General features: G+C 41.3%; 1 protein-coding gene across 5 annotated transcripts in view; it reads left to right on the top strand.

Annotated features, from left to right (window-relative positions):
• col12a1b (collagen, type XII, alpha 1b) overlaps positions 1–19709 on the top strand; it is a 171418-nt gene that overhangs the window by 73980 nt on the left and 77729 nt on the right. For 3 of the 5 annotated variants that reach the window (XM_034078264.2, XM_071202386.1, XM_071202388.1), the window contains exons 29-40: positions 6–138; positions 331–348; positions 1958–2097; positions 4701–4830; positions 7324–7463; positions 8830–8959; positions 9464–9603; positions 9976–10105; positions 13567–13706; positions 16049–16178; positions 16855–16994; positions 19421–19550. In XM_034078264.2, the coding sequence (XP_033934155.1) occupies positions 6–138; positions 331–348; positions 1958–2097; positions 4701–4830; positions 7324–7463; positions 8830–8959; positions 9464–9603; positions 9976–10105; positions 13567–13706; positions 16049–16178; positions 16855–16994; positions 19421–19550 (1501 nt within the window). The remainder of the gene's footprint in view (positions 1–5; positions 139–330; positions 349–1957; positions 2098–4700; positions 4831–7323; positions 7464–8829; positions 8960–9463; positions 9604–9975; positions 10106–13566; positions 13707–16048; positions 16179–16854; positions 16995–19420; positions 19551–19709) is intronic. The other 2 variants (XM_034078265.2, XM_071202387.1) reach the window with 1 other exon arrangement.

The following is a 19709-nucleotide window of genomic DNA, read 5'->3' as shown; positions in this document are numbered from 1 at the left end:
CTCAGGCCATCCTGAACAGCAACGAGACGTCTCACGTTCTTCATAACTTGGACCCGGACACGGAGTACTCAGTCACCGTCACGGCCATCTACCCCGACGAGTCCGAGAGCGAAGACCTGATGGGCAACGAGAGAACACGTAAGCACCCTCACTATCTCCTGAAAACCCACACATTTCACTCTCTTCTACTGGTAGCTGTATTCTGTGTGATATCAGTTATCTATGAAGCACTTTGGTATGAAAATAAATAATACAAATAAAGATTATTATTATATTATCCAACAGACGTTCAAATAATAACCATGTTGTTTTCTCAACGTTTCTTTCCAGTGTTAGACGCTCCGAAGGGTATGTGATATAAGACAGGTTCATGATTTGTGTGGATCCCATCGTCATCGTTTTGTTTTTTTATCCATTTCATCATAACAATACGTGTCCTTCTCTTCATCCTCCATCATCGTTCACAACGTTGTTCATGCATGTTTTTTGCAGTATTGTTCAGTGTTTCTGCAGTAGGGATGGGGCTCAGTGAACTTCTTATTTACTCTAATTCACCTTTCATCAATTCATCTAGTATTGTATTCCAAAATAAAGTGTAGATATCGATCGAAATGTATTTGTTACAGCACCAAAATAGTGTCTCATCAAATGTGTGTTGTGTATAATCAACACACTTCTTTATTGCTCTATTGTTTTACGTGCGACGTTACTGCGGACACGTAGTCGTTGGCAAAACTCAGTCAATGGTTCGGGCGGTATACAATAAGATAAGATAAGATGGACCTCTATTCATTATGTGGAAATTCAGGAGTTTAAGCAGCAACAGAGTGAGATTGAAAAACAGGACAGTACAGGTTCACACAAGATTAATACAATTAAAGATACAATTACAAGTAACTGTTAATATAAGAAATGAATTAAATGAACATATATACATATTTGAGTCTGATCAAAATACAAGATTAGCTCCGTTACCAAACTGCAGCGTAGGTATACAAATAGATGGTAGAAGAGGAAAGCGGACTATCTTCACACCTGTCGTTAGCATGTTAGCATGTTAGCATTACCAAAACTGATAATAACCCGTAGGCTACAATATTTTCACTTGCAGTTTCGACTACATACCCCCCAACTGTTCTGCTGTTATTACCTAATAATAACTTGGCCTGGCGGGTGTACAGTTGCTTTTGTCAGTGTTGTTGAGTTAAGATGCTAACTGACAGGTGAGCTAGCTAGCTAACGCAAGAAAGCTGTGCAGTAATTTATTTCATAACTCACTTAAATAGTGTTTTAATGTAAAATCCAGAGAAACAAATCTGATTAGAGTGTGGGTGAATCACACTTTATTTTTTTTTATCCATCTGTGGGGCTTTACAGCTTGCCATGCCCACCCGCTGCTTCGCTAACGCTGTATGTAGCGTGATTAGCATGTAGCTTTTGCCCAACAATGCTCCAACTCCTATACAAACCTGCATTCTATTTGTTTTATTCTCAAAATGTGTCATTATTACTCCCAAATAAGTACGTTATAATCATTAAGTTTGTTATGAAAGGTGCCTCGACTAATGTTTTTACAATCACACATTTTTAAAGTTGATTCAAAATGTCCTACAATCTTTGAGTAATTGATATCCCTAAACGCTAAAGGGACATTTGTGATTCTGCTGGCCCAATTTAGCGCTAACTGTACTATAAAAAACATATATTGATTTTAAGATATTACACTTTTAAAAGGATCTGAATGAGAAGTCACTGACCTCCAGCTCTGCTCCTGATTTGCTGCTTTCATCCTAACATTTACCCCTACAGCAATTTTAAAAACTGCGCCATTGTGGGAGCATCATCATCATCATCACTGCCATCTTCATCCTCATCCTCACCATCATCTCCATTGCTAACCCAACACATGCTCTGATGTTCCTGCTTTTTCTCACTGGGTTTATCTTTTTGCTCCCAGTGCCGGCGGAACCTCCCAAAAACTTGCGGGTTTTTAACGCCACCACGTCTTCTCTGACGCTGAAATGGGACCTGGCTCCCGGCGCCGTGAAGAATTACAAAATCATCTACAAACCCGGTACTGGAGGAGAGCCGCTCACAGTGAGTAAACTGCTGGGTTTATAGCATTTAAAGCGACACAAACTGAACATTTGGGATATAACGACCAGCTCTTTGCACAAATTATGATATATACGCTTTGCAAAACACAAAGAAATGCATTTAAAAGACCACAATAAAGTGCAATAAACGGCACAATTGAAAGTATTTAAAACACCGGGGTTACAAGATTGTGGGATTATCAACACAGTGGTGTCGTGTACGCAACGACCGGCCCTTTGCACACAATTCAAATGTGGAAGGTATTATTTACTCTGTGATATTTTAGTGTAACACCATTTTTTTATGTTTTCAACTGCACACAAAGAAGGGTTAACATTTATTTGCAAAACACGTTTAAAACGCTATTTAAACGACCATAAGAAAGTGCAATAAACTGCCTGTTTCTAGTAGTTAAAACAACATTAAGGTTATTTATTTTTTATTAAAAATACATTGCAGTCATCAGCGTATGCAGCCACCAGCCCTTTGCACACATTAAGGTGGAAGTAGTAACTTGGTTGGACATGTTTTTGTTGCAGCAAGCAAGTCAACGCCAGAGTATTTATATTGCACTTTAACACACAACAGCAATTAAAAGTGCGTTAGTAGATATTGCAAAGAAGTCCATTTAAAAGATCACAAAGAATTATTATTATTATCAATAACAGATACTATTATTCTTTCTTTTTTCATATGGTATTTTTGATTAAAAATCTATAAAATGTTGATCCTTTAGCCATTGAATTTAAATGCAAAATGTATACAGATTCACACATCATAAAAACACACACACAATAGAACAATAGATTTATAACATGGTTTTCCAAAGTTTCACACCTTAATTGGATTTAGTCCGAGCACTGTTTTTTTAAATGTGAGCTGTACCAGAACACACATCCCTCTCTCTCTGCTCCACACTGATTTGAACACATTAGAGGAATGATATGACTGAATTCCTGTTTAGGGTGGATTTTCTCGATGTAGTCAAACAATCGTAGGTTTTGTTGGGCTCTTTACGGGGTGTGCTGGTGCTCTCAGACCACCGGGAACATCTCCAACGTTTTTCCACTCGCCCGATGACACATTTATGGATATCTCAATGTGATGGAGAGCTTTAAATCCGTCAGAAGACTCTCTACGAGTCCCAGCGCAGTCATAAAGACAAATCAATTATGATCTGTTTCAAATGATGGGAAGGCCTCCCCGTCCCTCTGGAGAAACACTTCCAGGATGTTCCAAACCGGAATCTTTTTTCCTTTTAAACCTTTATTTAACCAGGTGGTCCCATTGAGATCACCGATCTCTTTTTCAAGGGAGACCTGTCCAAAATGGCAGCAAGTAGGTTACAACATGAACATAAACAACAGATAACAAAAGGACATGGTATTTACAGGGCTACATGTACACACCTAGAGACATGGACAAGCACCAACAGGATATCTATATCTCTGTCAATAAGCCTCACCTTCTTGGCAACAACTGTATTGTTGTTGAAGAGGTGGAGAGACGATGCACAGTTTGACCCACTGCTGTACCCAGGGCCAAAGCATATATCTCCGTCCCAGCAACACCAGCACCAAGCGAGAGAGTTGTTTCCACAGCAGGGGATTTTGTAAACACCCAAACATCCCAGCTTCTACCTGAAAATGTGGACATGCTCATATTCCTAAAAGATAATCTTGATGATGCTGAGTGAGTGAGTGAGTGAGTGAGTGAGTGAGTGAGTGAGTGAGTGAGTGAGTGAGTGAGTGAGTCAGTCAGTGAGTCAGTCAGTGAGTGAGTGAGTGAGTGAGTGAGTTACAGTTGAGTTACTTGAAAAACTAAAGTGAAACTTGATTTATTCTATTGCAGGGTCTGATTATTATATTGCTGACACTTTAAAATACTAGGCTACTATCCTACTAAAATGCTGTACAAATCAGATTTATTATTTAATAAAGAAAACAAATTGAAGTACAAAAATAAAAATAAATACAAAAAATAAATTCACATTTTTTTTTTTAAAATGTTTTTCAATATAGTGACGGGTGAGAGGGATAATGGTTGTGAACCAGGTGGTTTTGCTGCAACTCACAAAGGAATATAATGGGAAACGTAGGCAAATGGTAAATGTCCACTTTGGGAATGGTGCGAATATAAAGAAAACTATATATTATTTAAGGTGTGGTTCTACGCTGATGATATATGTTATTTCATTGGTAGATATAGTGAACTACCAGGAAGAATAATAGCTATAAACCAGGTGGTATTGAACCTCAGAAAATGCTTGGAAAACTTCACAGTGGATTAAATTTAAATAATGCTCCAAAAATGTCAATATAGTAAATAGTAAATGTCCACGTTGGGAATAAAGCAAATGTAAAGGAAGACTACATATCTTTTTATGCATTATATATATAATATTTTATGATCAAATATAGTTTGTTTTGGGAGAAAAAGTCGAAGAAATCCTGAAGTGTGTGTAGCTTGTATTCATCGGACAGAGACAGTGAACATGAACACCTGTCCGAGCTGAGTCTGCCTCTCGTCTCTCTGTTGGTAAACGCCGCGTCGCTCTGAAGAGATATAAAGCATTTCGCTGACTTCCTGTTTCCTGTCCACAGACGCAGGTTGGCGGGAAGAAGACGAGCGTGATCCTGCAGAAGCTGGATCCAGAGACCCAGTACTTCATCACGGTGGCAGCCGTGTATCCGACAGGAGTCAGCAAAGACATCTCCGGAGAGGGACAGACCAGTAAGAGACACGCGGAAAACATCGTGGATTTAGTTTAGTGGATTTGTTCATCGTGTCGTGGAGAGTCCCCGTTGATCAGCTGCCACACACACAGTAAATGGAGCCGCTTTAGCCGACATGGCTAATCTCCAGCTGGTGTCCAGATGATAACAGACACCTTTTTAAAATCACATCAACAGCATTAGTTAGAAAGAAAGGATGAAAGACAAGTGGATAGAGGCGAAAGGATACAAGAGAAGAATACAATGCAAACAACACACGTTACTACATACATGTCACATATAGCACGTCGCAACCAAAACAGAAACCAGGGGTCCACGATCACAACATGTAACACACATGTTTTAAAGGTGGGATGTCTTTGATTTGAGTTGGTCGAGAGTTCCAGTTTTGACGTAACACTCACAACATACACACATGCATTTCCAAACATCTGGACTACCTACGCTGTAAATGTATTATCTTTTTAATTTACACACGGCATCTATTGCACGTCTGTCCGTCCTGGGAGAGGGATCCCTCCTCTGCTGCTCTCCCTGAGGTTTCTCCCATGTTCCCTTTAAACTGTGGGTTTCTCTGGAAGTGTTTCCTTGTACGATGTGAGGGTCTAAGGACAGAGGGTCTAAGGACAGAGGGTCTAAGAACAGAGGGTCTAAGAACAGAGGTTCTAAGGACAGAGGGTCTAGGGACAGAGGGTCTAAGAACAGAGGGTCTAAGGACAGAGGATCTAAGGACAGAGGGTCTAAGGACAGAGGGTCTGAGGACAGAGGGTCTAAGAACAGAGGTTCTAAGGACAGAGGGTCTAAGAACAGAGGGTCTAAGGACAGAGGGTCTAAGAACAGAGGGTCTAAGAACAGAGGGTCTAAGGACAGAGGGTCTGAGGACAGAGGGTCTAAGGACAGAGGGTCTGAGGACAGAGGGTCTGAGGACAGAGGGTCTGAGGACAGAGGGTCTGAGGACAGAGGGTCTGAGGACAGAGGGTCTGAGGACAGAGGGTCTGAGGACAGAGGGTCTGAGGACAGAGGGTCTAAGGACAGAGGGTCTAAGGACAGAGGGTCTAAGGACAGAGGGTCTAAGGACAGAGGGTCTGAGGACAGAGGGTGTCGTATTGTCATACTGATATTCTGTACAGACTGTGAAGACCACTGAGACAAATGTAACATTTGTGATATTGGGCTATAAATAAACATCGATTGATTGATTGACAACATTAAAGAATACGACAAAGAAGAATCAGTAAAACACAGAGCTGGTTGAAGCTAAATATGCCTATAGACTAAGATAATGTTACAGCTCATCTCCTCCTCAAACTGCATGTGTAGCTGAACTCTTCCTGACCCCATACAGTATTATATTGCATGTTTCGTCCCCCCTAGATTCAATTACCCTTTTCTGCTGATATACCTCGCAGGCCAATGTAGACAGCTGTTGGCCACTGAAATAGATATGCCTCCTTTCAGAATCTAAATGGATACTCACTGGTATGGCTTGACACATTCAGATGGGTTCAGGTAACAGTGGAACATCTGTTGTCTGGGGATGCACAATGGATGAAAGGCAGATAAGAAGGTTAGAAAAGTGTCAAAATAACTTCACAGGAAGACTAGTAGAGGGGTGTGAGAAGGTGGTTCGGGGTATTTCCAACTCTCTGGAACAAACTCCCAGAAAGCCGCCGGTCCGCTGCAACTCGACTTACTTTTACATCCAGACTGAAGACGGTACGTCCACACAGCAGCTTCAGAAGAATCTTCCAACGCTTCTCTGCCCGTTGACTTTGAATGGGGATGACGTCACTTTGCCTCGCTTTTCGCCGAACTGCATTGTGGGGGGAGCGAAGCGAAGATTTCCAGGATGTCCAGGATTCAAAAGTTGAGCAATGTTCAACTTTTGAAGCTGAGCTGGAAGCGTCAGCCAATCAAACACGTTTATGCAAATCTGACAGTAGAAGCGCTAGCCAATCAAACGGCGTGTAAGCAGGGAGAACCAGACCGCAGTTCATTTCCTCATATTCCAAACGAGAAGTTACGGAAGCAAATCACCCGGTTCTTTACGACCAGAACTATTACCGGGATACAAACCGGAGGAACCAGCATGGAGGGAGGAGGCAGAGGCAGTGGGGGAACTGGTAGGTTTCGCCTGTTTGGGGAGTTTATATATATATATTGGGTTTTTTGCTTTGTATGTCGGGGCGGGAGATTCATGTGATTGGTTGTTGGTCGCGTTGCTCGCAAAACATCCCCAAGCTGTCAGACACGCCCAGCTCCAAGATGTTCAAGATGTTTGAAAAGCTGCTGTGTGGACGGACCGTAACAGTTATCCACGTTTTATTACCTTTGCTTTTGAATGCTTCTGATGTGTGTTATGCGCTTCATGTCTTTAGTAAAGCACTTTGAATTGCCTTGTGTTGAAAAGCGCTATTTGAATAAACTTGCCTTGCCATATATATGTGTATAAAGTGTTGGTAGTAACCAGCTGTGCTTTGCTCCCGCGTAGAGCCCCTGGGGGGGGTGAGGAACCTGCAGGTGTTGAACCCCACCATGACGACTCTGAACGCTCGCTGGGAGCCGGCTGACGGCCGAGTGAAGGAGTACAGAGTGATCTATGTCCCCGCTGCCGGAGGAGCCGAGACCATGGTAGGACCACTTCCTGTCAGCATACTGGGCGTGAACCAGGTGGTCTTGCTGGAACTCACTTTACTGTAATGGGAATGAAGGGATATTAAGGATGAAGGGCATCTCCACTTTGGGAATGGTGCAAAAATCCAGAAAACGATATGTTTGCTCGGGTGTGGATCGACGCTGATGACGCACGATGTTTTATTGGATGATAACTGTATCGTATCTGTCGGTCTTCTGTCAGCAGCTGATGAGTGATTTGTTTTTATTAATGTAGGACACAGTGTCTTCAGGAAGACACATTTCACCTTGAAAGACAGGACATTTGAAAGACAGGACATTTGAAAGTGTAACCATAGAAACGGCTCCATAGTGTGTCAGACTAAAGAATCAGAGGACCCTGTTGCGCTCCCTGTTGCGCTCCCTGTTGCGCTCCCTCCTAACTAGGGGAACAAAGGGAAGTAACTAAACACCTAAATAACCGGGCGAGAGAAAAAGGAGAGGAAGCGGTGCACTGAAGCCTCAAAGTGAGGTTTTGATGGACAAAAGACGAAGGGCTCACCAGCCAACTCGCAAACTAAAATAAACGAAAAGGTAAACTGGAGCACATCTAACAATTCACAAGAACGCAGGCCTCACACCGAGACATGATGCAGCCAGAGGGGAAGGAGAGAGACTGCAGCCTTCCACACACACACACACACACACACACACACACACACACACACACACACACACACACACACACACACACACACACACCAGCAGAAAAGAGCCAAAGACAGCTTAACTAAGAAGCCTGCATAATAAAATATAAAGAAATTATGCAAAATACACACCCTGTAACAGTTCTGAAGATTTGGCAGCCAGGTATATATTGCACAGTTATTAACGGTATATATATATATATATATATATATATATATATATATATATATATATATAGCACTTAGTTGGTATTTAACAACAAGGGCTGGAAACTTAAACTTTTGTTCCATGGGGTTTTATCTCGTTGCGTTCACTCGGCCGTCTGTCGGAGAGAAACCATTATTGATTGATTTGATTTATTATTTGACCTCCTTGAGTCTGTTAACCTGTTAACATGTTATATGTTGCTGCATGCACCTTTTTAAAGTTCTGAACACATAATCTGAGGGGAATTGGTTTGTTTTTACTTGTGATGTGTCATTTTGTAAAGCACGTGCGCAGAGAGGCCTTCTTTAAGCTGAGCATCCTGCCATAGCTGCGCGTCTCTGTCTGTCAGTCTGTCAGTGTGTCTCTGTCTGTCAGTGTGTCTCGGTGTGTGTGTGTGTGTGTGTGTGTGTGTGTGTGTGTGTGTGTGTGTGTGTGTGTCAGCAGCTGATGTGTGCTTTGTTTACTTCAGGAAACAGTGTCTGCAGGAACCACCAGCACCGTGCTCCGCTCCCTGCAGCCCGACACGCTCTACTCCGTCTCTCTGGTTCCCGTGTACCCCGGCAGAGACGGCAAGATCATGACCGAGAACGGCAAGACACGTAAGACGACAACGCTGACGCAAAAACGTCCTCGACAGTCCGACCTCGTGAAAGTTAAACAATAATGTTCTTAAACCCTCTTGGGTCAGCAATGTGACACAAGTATGGACATAAAATACACTCACATAATATTTACCGACACACACACATCTTATCTTATCTTATATATGACCCAAATATATATATACAGTATGTTCACTTTAATTCATTTCTTATTTTAAAGTTACTTAACTGTATATCATTTTAATTGTATCTTTCATTTTATCTTTATTGTCAACCTTTCAGTTTGTGATTGAAATACCGTTTCTCACAATCCCGAATACAAAAATGCAAATATATACAAATATATATACAAATATACACCTATGTATACACAATCCACATTAATTCATATTCATCTCTAATCTGTGCTGCCCTGTTTTTAATTCTCACCCTGTTGCTGTTAAATTACTGAATTTCCCCACGGGGTTAATAACGATCCACCTTATCTCTTAACTTGTCCAGGACCTCTGGGGGGGGTGAAGAACCTGCGGGTGAGCGACCCCACCATGACCTCTCTGAAGGTCAACTGGGACCCCGCGGATGGAGCCGTCCGACTCTACAAAGTGTTCTTCGTTCCTGCAGCCGGGGGCCGAGAGGAGATGGTGAGACTCGGAGGAAGAATTACTCACAAAGTCACGGAAAAACACATATTTATACATCAAATACTACGCTGTAAATCTCAACGGAAAGAAGTTCCTGCAGCTTTTAGACGACTCTGATGAAATAACACAGAATAACAACTACTTAACTGCTACCAAAATACGTGTAGGTCTGCTGCTCAGATTGTCTTAATTGGTTAATTTTTAATTGACTTAATTTTGTGCTTAAAGGGGGATATTTTTGTATCCGACATTATGACCCGAGAGATTTGAATTTGTCGGACGTTGACATATTTTCCGGATGAAAACAGATCCGGCAGCCTGTTCGGAGACTTCTGATCTCAATGACTCTTTCTTCTGAATCTCTGTGAACAGGAGCAAGTCCCCACAGGAACCACGAACATCATCCTGAGGAACCTTCTGCCCGACACGCCGTACACCGTCTCCGTGCTGCCGGTGTATCCCGCCAGAGAGGGGAAGCGCCAGTCAGAGAACGGGAAGACACGTAGGTTACCTCTTATACTTCACGTTCAGCTATAATATAACTATAATAATATTACATGTTATTTATATAGCGCTTTTCCCGGTTCTCAAAACGCTTAACCTTTACGAGCCGAATCTACATATGTCTCTTATTTTCTAAGATTCTAAAAAAAGTAAAAAAAACGACAGGTCCGGAACTGTTGAAAGAAAACGGACAAAAAAAGACACTCCAAAAAAATGACAACTGTCGTAAAAAGTGAAAAAAAAGACAGCAGAAAAACTGAAAAAAATATATAGATAGTCGAACAAAGTGAGAAATGACTCTGGCGCCTCCAGAGAGGGGAGGCGCCAGGCAGAGAACGGGACGTCACTCCGATACCCCGTTTGATTTCATGTTCAGAAACGTATACAAGCTGTACGTCTACATCGTTAATATGTCTAACATTATGTAACACTCCTATGTACTAGGTTGCTTTCAATGAGGAGTAGAAGATAATATAAATAGAAAAAACAATATCAACTTAATATAGCCGGCATTTTATTAAACATTCATACAACACTTTCACAAACCCCTCATGCACCCCAGTGAAACCCAATCTGCTATCATGGACAAAAGAACAATAATCGAACCCGGGTAGTCTGTAGTTTCTCTCTCTGGTAATCCAATGACCATCAGTCCTTTCTCTGGTGAGGAGAAGACAAAAACTGCAGCTCCAAACACTTTCGTCGGTTCTGGTAGTTCCTGGTTCCCCGCAGCATTAAAGGAACACATCATCAAACACTGCCCACAGTCTAGACACACAGGGCCCTCTCAGCTGCCACTCATTGAGCCTCATTAACAACCACACCTGGCCTGCTCTTCCTCTCCTCCCTCATATGCAGACTCTGCTGCCCCAGCACTGCCCCAAGTGGGAGCTGCTTGTTATTACAGGGTGAAAAACTCACTGCATTATTTGAGTGGGTTACATTTAATAGAAATAAAATATGAAAAAAGACAAACAAATACATTTGTGTTCAAAATGTAAGAAGTAGAAAGTACAGGTATTTGGGTTCAACATGTAAGAAGTAGAAAGTACAGGTATTTGAGTTCAACATGTAAGAAGTAGAAAGTACAGGTATTTGAGTTCAACATGTAAGAAGTAGAAAGTACAGGTATTTGAGTTCAACATGTAAGAAGTAGAAAGTACAGGTATTTGGGTTCAACATGTAAGAAGTAGAAAGTACAGGTATTTGAGTTCAACATGTAAGAAGTAGAAAGTACAGGTATTTGAGTTCAACATGTAAGAAGTAGAAAGTACAGGTATTTGAGTTCAACATGTAAGAAGTAGAAAGTACAGGTATTTGGGTTCAACATGTAAGAAGTAGAAAGTACAGGTATTTGGGTTCAACATGTAAGAAGTAGAAAGTACATGTATTTGTGTTCAACATGTGAGAAGTAGAAAGTACAGGTATTTGGGTTCAACATGAGAGAAGTAGAAAGTACAGGTATTTGTGTTCAACATGTAAGAAGTAGAAAGTACAGGTATTTGAGTTCAACATGTAAGAAGTAGAAAGTACAGGTATTTGAGTTCAACATGTAAGAAGTAGAAAGTACAGGTATTTGGGTTCAACATGTAAGAAGTAGAAAGTACATGTATTTGTGTTCAACATGTGAGAAGTAGAAAGTACAGGTATTTGTGTTCAACATGTAAGAAGTAGAAAGTACAGGTATTTGGGTTCAACATGTAAGAAGTAGAAAGTACATGTATTTGTGTTCAACATGTGAGAAGTAGAAAGTACAGGTATTTGGGTTCAACATGTAAGAAGTAGAAAGTACAGGTATTTGGGTTCAACATGTAAGAAGTAGAAAGTACAGGTATTTGAGTTCAACATGTAAGAAGTAGAAAGTACAGGTATTTGAGTTCAACATGTAAGAAGTAGAAAGTACAGGTATTTGGGTTCAACATGTAAGAAGTAGAAAGTACATGTATTTGTGTTCAACATGTGAGAAGTAGAAAGTACAGGTATTTGTGTTCAACATGTAAGAAGTAGAAAGTACAGGTATTTGGGTTCAACATGTAAGAAGTAGAAAGTACATGTATTTGTGTTCAACATGTGAGAAGTAGAAAGTACAGGTATTTGGGTTCAACATGTAAGAAGTAGAAAGTACAGGTATTTGGGTTCAACATGTAAGAAGTAGAAAGTACAGGTATTTGAGTTCAACATGTAAGAAGTAGAAAGTACAGGTATTTGAGTTCAACATGTAAGAAGTAGAAAGTACAGGTATTTGTGTTCAACATGTGAGAAGTAGAAAGTACAGGTATTTGAGTTCAACATGTGAGAAGTAGAAAGTACAGGTATTTGTGTTCAACATGTGAGAAGTAGAAAGTACAGGTATTTGAGTTCAACATGTGAGAAGTAGAAAGTACAGGTATTTGAGTTCAACATGTGAGAAGTAGAAAGTACAGGTATTTGAGTTCAACATGTGAGAAGTAGAAAGTACAGGTATTTGAGTTCAACATGTAAGAAGTAGAAAGTACAGGTATTTGAGTTCAACATGTGAGAAGTAGAAAGTACAAGTATTTGAGTTCAACATGTAAGAAGTAGAAAGTACAGGTATTTGAGTTCAACATGTGAGAAGTAGAAAGTACAGGTATTTGAGTTCAACATGTAAGAAGTAGAAAGTACAGGTATTTGTGTTCAACATGTGAGAAGTAGAAAGTACAGGTATTTGTGTTCAACATGTAAGAAGTAGAAAGTACAGGTATTTGAGTTCAACATGTGAGAAGTAGAAAGTACAGGTATTTGAGTTCAACATGTGAGAAGTAGAAAGTACAGGTATTTGAGTTCAACATGTGAGAAGTAGAAAGTACAGGTATTTGAGTTCAACATGTGAGAAGTAGAAAGTACAGGTATTTGAGTTCAACATGTGAGAAGTAGAAAGTACAGGTATTTGAGTTCAAACATGTAAGAAGTAGAAAGTACAGGTATTTGAGTTCAACATGTGAGAAGTAGAAAGTACAGGTATTTGAGTTCAACATGTAAGAAGTAGAAAGTACAGGTATTTGAGTTCAACATGTGAGAAGTAGAAAGTACAGGTATTTGAGTTCAACATGTAAGAAGTAGAAAGTACAGGTATTTGTGTTCAACATGTGAGAAGTAGAAAGTACAGGGTATTTGGTTCAACATGTAAGAAGTAGAAAGTACAGGTATTTGAGTTCAACATGTGAGAAGTAGAAAGTACAGGTATTTGAGTTCAACATGTGAGAAGTAGAAAGTACAGGTATTTGAGTTCAACATGTGAGAAGTAGAAAGTACAGGTATTTGTGTTCAACATGTAAGAAGTAGAAAGTAAAAAGTCGTAGTGGAGTAAAGTACTGGTACCAGAAACATGTACTTAAGTACAGTAACAAAGTATTTATACTCCACTACTCCCACCTCTGAACATGAATGATGAAAGTCTGTAATAATATGATATAAATGAATGTCACTTCCCTGCCGTAGTGCCGTTGAGCGGCGTGGGCAACATGCAGGTGATCGACCCCTCCATCACCACCCTGACGGTGAGCTGGAGCGCAGCTGATGGGAACGTGCAGGGATACAAAGTGATCTACAGCCCCGTGGACGGAGGCCTGGAGATCGTGGTAACACTCTTCATTTACTCATTATAATACTTGTACTCTACAAAATGTCAAAACGCTAAGGACAAGAGGTGGGTTTTAAGCGGGGATTTAGTGACGTCATGCTTTCTGATTTTTACACGTACAATCAGGGGGAACCTCTCAACGCTTGCAGTTAAAACAAATACAATATGGTCAAGTTGTCTCACGACATGTAGGTGTAAACAACGACCAGAGTTGTTATATAGTTGTTATATTACTGTAATAATATTACTTTGTCGGTAACGGAGTAGTGTAACGCGCTACTTTTATAATCCAGTAATCACACTACAGTTACTAACATCGCCCCGACACGCGTTACTTCGTTACTTTCTAAAATCAGTCATAATCAAACCTCAACAAACACCTGCAAAGAACACATGCTAAGGTGAAGCTAACGCACATAGCTGTTGTTTATTTATATCACACACGTAGTCTGTTCTTCTTCTCTGTTTTCCGGTTGTTGCCTGTTTTGAATGACGAATACACACTACCGCCGCCTGCTGGTAAGGAGAGTTATTGCCACTCACGCATGCGCAGTTCGTACGTGCTCGGCTGAAGTCTTTGCGGTGTGCTCCAGTCTGGCTCCAGTGCAACACATGGCCAACACGCAGGAGAACACGCCGACGCAACAGCGTGAGCAGAGATAGACTGCGCAAAATATACAGATAGCAGGAGACAGAGGACAGCCACGGTCAGATAGCAGGAGACAGAGGACAGCCACGGTCAGATAGCAGGAGACAGAGGACAGCCACGGTCAGATAGCAGGAGACAGAGGACAGCCACGTCAGATAGCAGGAGACAGAGGACAGCCACGGTCAGATAGCAGGAGACAGAGGACAGCCACGGTCAGATAGCAGGAGACAGAGGACAGCCACGTCAGATAGCAGGAGACAGAGAACAGCCATGGTCAGATAGGAAAACATTCAGGATCTGGATCAGTCTTATGCGACAATGGAAACTGAACTAAAGAGAACATTTGAAACTTTAGCAGTCTGCGTGATCTGCCTGCAGGGAGGGGCGGGCCGGCCCTGCGAGTAAAGTAACGAATAAAGTAACAAATTACTTTATGTAGAGAGTAACGATGTAGTGTAATATATTACTTTTTTTTAGTAACGACCCCATCTCTGACAACGACCTGGTTAGTCGATCTTTGAGCTTCTAAATGTCCCAGTCCTGCAGCAGGGGCGAAGATAAAAGTCAGACTGTGTTTGAATTCAGACACAAAGCGATCAAAGGATCAAAGTGAGGTCATGCTTTCTGACAGGATAATCCCATCATGCATTACAAAAGCACCAAGACCCTTTGTCATCCGTCAACGGGGGCTTTGTGTTCCTGCAGCGCAGCTTTTAGAGAATAAGTGGCTGTAAATCCCGCTCTTTGAGACTGTCGAGAGCGAGAAACAACATCTTGCTGACGGACGTGTTTGTGTCTCGTGGAAACGCTGCGTTGGTCTCTGACGATGACATCATTCGCCCAAAAGTACTTAACCAGAGGAGTTCAGTGCCGCTTGTGTGGGGTGTAGAGGGAAAACAACAGACAATTAAGTCCTGCAAATACCTGGGATTATTTAAATGTGTATGGTCTATGACTCAAGTTGTTAAATCCTAAAGTTTTTTATTTTTTTTTAATGAATAAATGTGCCTTAAAGTTATTATGGTTGTATGTACTTTCTCTCCTGAGGTAAAACTGAAGATATATTTTAAACAAATGTAGTGGGTCGAATAATTTGGAAATGTTAAAAAAACGTTTTGTCGGAAGCGCTTTTAAATCTGTAATGAATAGTTTTATATATTTTAAGTGTGTTTAATTGTGTTTTTATGCATTTTACTCAGTAAAGTGTCTCTATAAATAAAATGCATTATTATTAATATTAAAAAAGGTAATTGAATGATTGCCTAAAAACAGTTATAAGAGACATTTCTGTCAGAAAAAATCCAATTATTCTTATTTTAGACAATCAAAAGGCACTGAATACACGAGAGTTACCAGTTAAACAGTGATATTACGTTTCCATAGTTACTCTGACCCTGTTGCTGCTAGAAACGCCTGCATTTCTGGGATAAATAAAGTTCCTTTTGATCAATTATCTTATCTTATTTAGATTAAGGGAGAGCAGTAAACTGAAATAGTTTTTTGTGGAGCTCTGCTGATCCTAAAGGTGGAGGAGGACAGTGTGTTCACCACCTGTGTGTGTGTGTGTGTGTGTGTGTGTGTGTGTGTGTGTGTGTGTGTGTGTGTGTGTGTGTGTGTGTGCGTGTGTGCGTGCGTGCGTGCGTGCGTGCGTGTGTGTGTGCGTGTGCGTGTGTGTGTGTGTGTGTGTGTAGGAGCAAGTGTCAGAGAGCACCACTAAGACGGTGTTGGAGAAGCTGCTTCCGGACACCCGTTACACCATCACCGTCATTCCAGTGTATGCCGAGGGAGACGGGCCGAGCCTCAGCGATGTCGGGAAGACAAGTCAGTGTTTAAACTTTTAAACGTTTGATTTCTACGTCTTTACACGAGTTCTAGAGCTTGAATAAAACCTTAAAAAAGCACCTGAACCTCCAAGGAATCATCAAACAGATTGATAAAGATAAGACGTACTTAATTGATAATTAGATTTTTGTTTTGTTACAGCAGCATGTTAACAAGGCACTGCACATGAATTAAGAATATAAATAAATGCTTGATATTAAGTGCACAGTATAACAGTCGATGGGCAGAGTGAGCTCAAGGTAAAGACACAGTAACAAAGCAGAAAGAGAGGGAAACAATTGTACAATGTAAATGAACAGAAATGAGTGATATTAAGGTAGTATTTTTACGGGAAAAACGTCGGACAAATTGAGGTTTTTTTAAGGAACCACTTGCTTCATGTTTTCTCTTAGATTCTGCTCTACTTCCCCATCGTATTACCAGAAGTGTCAATCTTTTACTTGAATGTTATTCTTTAAAGAAATCTAGACGTGGCTTGGCGAGTGAAGACGAATTTGACTCTTTTCCCCAGTGGGAAAAAGCAGCATCAATTGAATCACTGACAGCTAACGGCCGCCAGAAAACAGTCTTTTTCTAACACATCTGGACACTAACAGCTGCGTGACTCTGCGCTCCAAATGCTCACTTCCTGTTTGGCGCTGACTTCCTGTTTCAGAGCCGCTGGGCTTTGCGAGGAACCTGCAGGTGACCGACCCCACAACGAGTTCTCTGAACGTCCGCTGGGACGCGGCCGAGGGGACGGTGCGAGAATACATCGTGACCTGGGTCCCTGTGGCTGGAGGAGAGCGGGAAGTGGTGAGAGAGACTGGAATATTAGTTTAATTTGTATGTGTTCTTGGTATGTACAACTTAATGTATAACAATTGTTTACGGAACATGTCTCTATAAACACACCACACCTGAAAAGGAGAAGAAGATAATCTGATATGACCGGCCCCTTTCTCAACAAAAAATAGAAATAGATGGTCTGTCCTTCATATTTTCTTATTCACAGCCAATCATAACAGTATCGTAGGAAAAAAGTCTTAGTTCCCACAGAGAGAGAAACACAGGTTTTCTTAGACAAGTTTACCATAACCTACGTCAGGTGAGAGTTTACACGAGTTCAGGGATATTAGAAAAACATAAATAAAATATAGAAAACATAAATAATAATAACAATGTACAACTTCAACACATAGCAGGGTTAGGAACAACACTGCAAATAAGTTTAACCACATTTGATCGTTGCATGCAAAATACCAAGCCTTTTTTTATCCTGGAGGAACAGGACTGCTTCTGTTCTGCTCACTCTTCTGAAAAAGTGCTTTATGTCCTCTCTCATATTGTAGGATAATCTTTTTATTCTTGGCCTTAAATTCAAGTCTTCTCAACACAAACGGAGAAAAGCCAACAGCTTGAGATGATTACGCATGTTTCCAGGGAAAAAACCTTCTTTGCTTGTCCAGGAAAAATAGTTATATCAAAAGATGAAAACAGTTGGAACATGTACATGTTATAACCACTGATGCGAAACATTGCAGAGGCAGTTTCTACGGTTTTCCATAAAGCCTGCGTCACACTGTCCTGAAATTGACACCAGATGGAAACACGATAAAGGAAATGTTCAAATTCGGCTCTGATCGTAACGACATCGGGCCATTCGTGAGGACATCTAAGCCATCGTATGGTGGAGTTTCTCAGGCTCCGGCAGCAACTTCGTGAGCGGTGGTAAAATCTTTGGCATGCCAACAAAGGACCTTGCGAAGGTTAATTTTCGTGTTGAATTTGTGAGTCCATGTTGCCCTTCGTAAGGCCATCGTGAGGGCATCTTGTCATATCGTTTCGTCTTTACTTCGTGTGATCGGGCATCGGGCATTTATCGCCTCACGAAGACAATCCGAAGGAAACAAGAAGCTGCCCGATTGTCTTAGGAAGGCAACACGATTACGTGAAGCCCTCGCAATGCCGTCGTGTAGCTATCGTATTATACTACGATGACATCGAGATTGCATTTATTGCACAACAAAATCATGTAAACATGTTATGTAAAAAACCCAATTTGTGTTCTGTGAAATTGAAAAGGATATTACATTGTTTTTGTTACTTTCGTTGCATGTCTTAAATGTAATTTAGGTTAACTTCCTGCTTTATTTTGATGCTTTTATTTTGAAGGCGAGTTTACACTGTTGACAGGAAGTTGTTGTTGCTATGGAAACAACATGACGGAGATAAGTAATATCTTCTAATCTACATATAAAGACGGAGAAAGTAAAGAATAAAGTGTGTGTTTAAATGTTAGCACCCCCCGAAGAGGCACAAGCTCTTACGTTGAGTCTGGATACATTCTAAATCATCAGTAACGTCTACGACCATATTTCCGTGTGTGGTCCGGGTGCCATCGTGTGGCCTTCTGTAGGCATCGTAATTGCTTCGGCTGTTGCTTGGCTGTTGGCAGAGTTCGGGGCCACCTTCGTGCGAAATTCACAATTCCATATTCGTGTGTCCATCTGGTGACAATTCTCGGGACAGTGTGACGTGGGCTTAAAGCAGTGACAGTGTGTTGAGGTAATGTCACTTGGTTTCAGGAATGTCGTGCATGAGTTGATTTGACTTGGAGACGGATCATCTTATTGGCAGATTTCACGACTTACTATTGGATTAAGTGGACGAAAATCTGATTTATACTCGCAGCAGAAGCTTTGGTGCTTTACTGGAACGTTTTGGACGGAGAATATTTCTGCTCTTTGTCTTCAAACTTCTTCTGTTTCTCTTCCTGTTTCTGTTTGAGACAGTTTGAACCTGTATCCAAGAAATCTGGGCTCGCAGAACATTCAACTGAGAAATTGTCTCTCCTCCTCTGCCAAACCTCCCTTTTCTTTATTTTCCTCCATGTTTTTCAGTTCAACCAGTTCAAATAGTTTCTTGTTGGGAAAATAGTGAATGTCCTCTTCCAACATGAGAGTAGCCTCTATGGAGACAGAGATCAAGCATGCTCATTTCTGACGTGGAGCTAATCTGAAGTAAACATTGAATACTGCTTTCTATTCCTCCATCTTGTGACTGTGTGACTCCCTCTCTTGGATATCAGCATGTGAAGGACACTGCTCAGGAACTAGTTGATGCTCTGTATGTGATGACTCCTTCCCTTCTGGAGAGGATCACAGATACGTGGATCCTGAGGTTGAAGCTTAAGCCGGGGACCAGGGAGATTTTTACTAACATTCCTCTTCCTCCCCCAGGACCAGGTGTCAGGAACGACCACTTCTACCGTGCTGAAAAGCCTGGATCCCAACACAGAATACACCGTCACCGTGGTGCCCGTCTACCACGAGATGGAGGGCCTGTCAATGTCCGCCAACGGGAAGACAAGTGAGTTCAAACTGATGTCTGTCCAGTGATTTGTATCAGCAGGAAGTAGCCTGGACCAGGAGAGAGGAATAGTGCTAATCCAGGATTCATGAACATGTACCGAAGTGATGTAGTGAAGGAGTGATGAAGGGATGTAGATAGGGAGGGAGGAAGGAAGGA

Source organism: Pseudochaenichthys georgianus, unplaced genomic scaffold (assembly GCF_902827115.2).
Source record: "Pseudochaenichthys georgianus unplaced genomic scaffold, fPseGeo1.2 scaffold_404_arrow_ctg1, whole genome shotgun sequence".
Classification (NCBI taxonomy): Eukaryota; Metazoa; Chordata; class Actinopteri; order Perciformes; family Channichthyidae; genus Pseudochaenichthys; species Pseudochaenichthys georgianus.
Note: the sequence above shows the minus strand (reverse complement) of the source record. Positions and strands in the feature narration are given on the sequence as shown.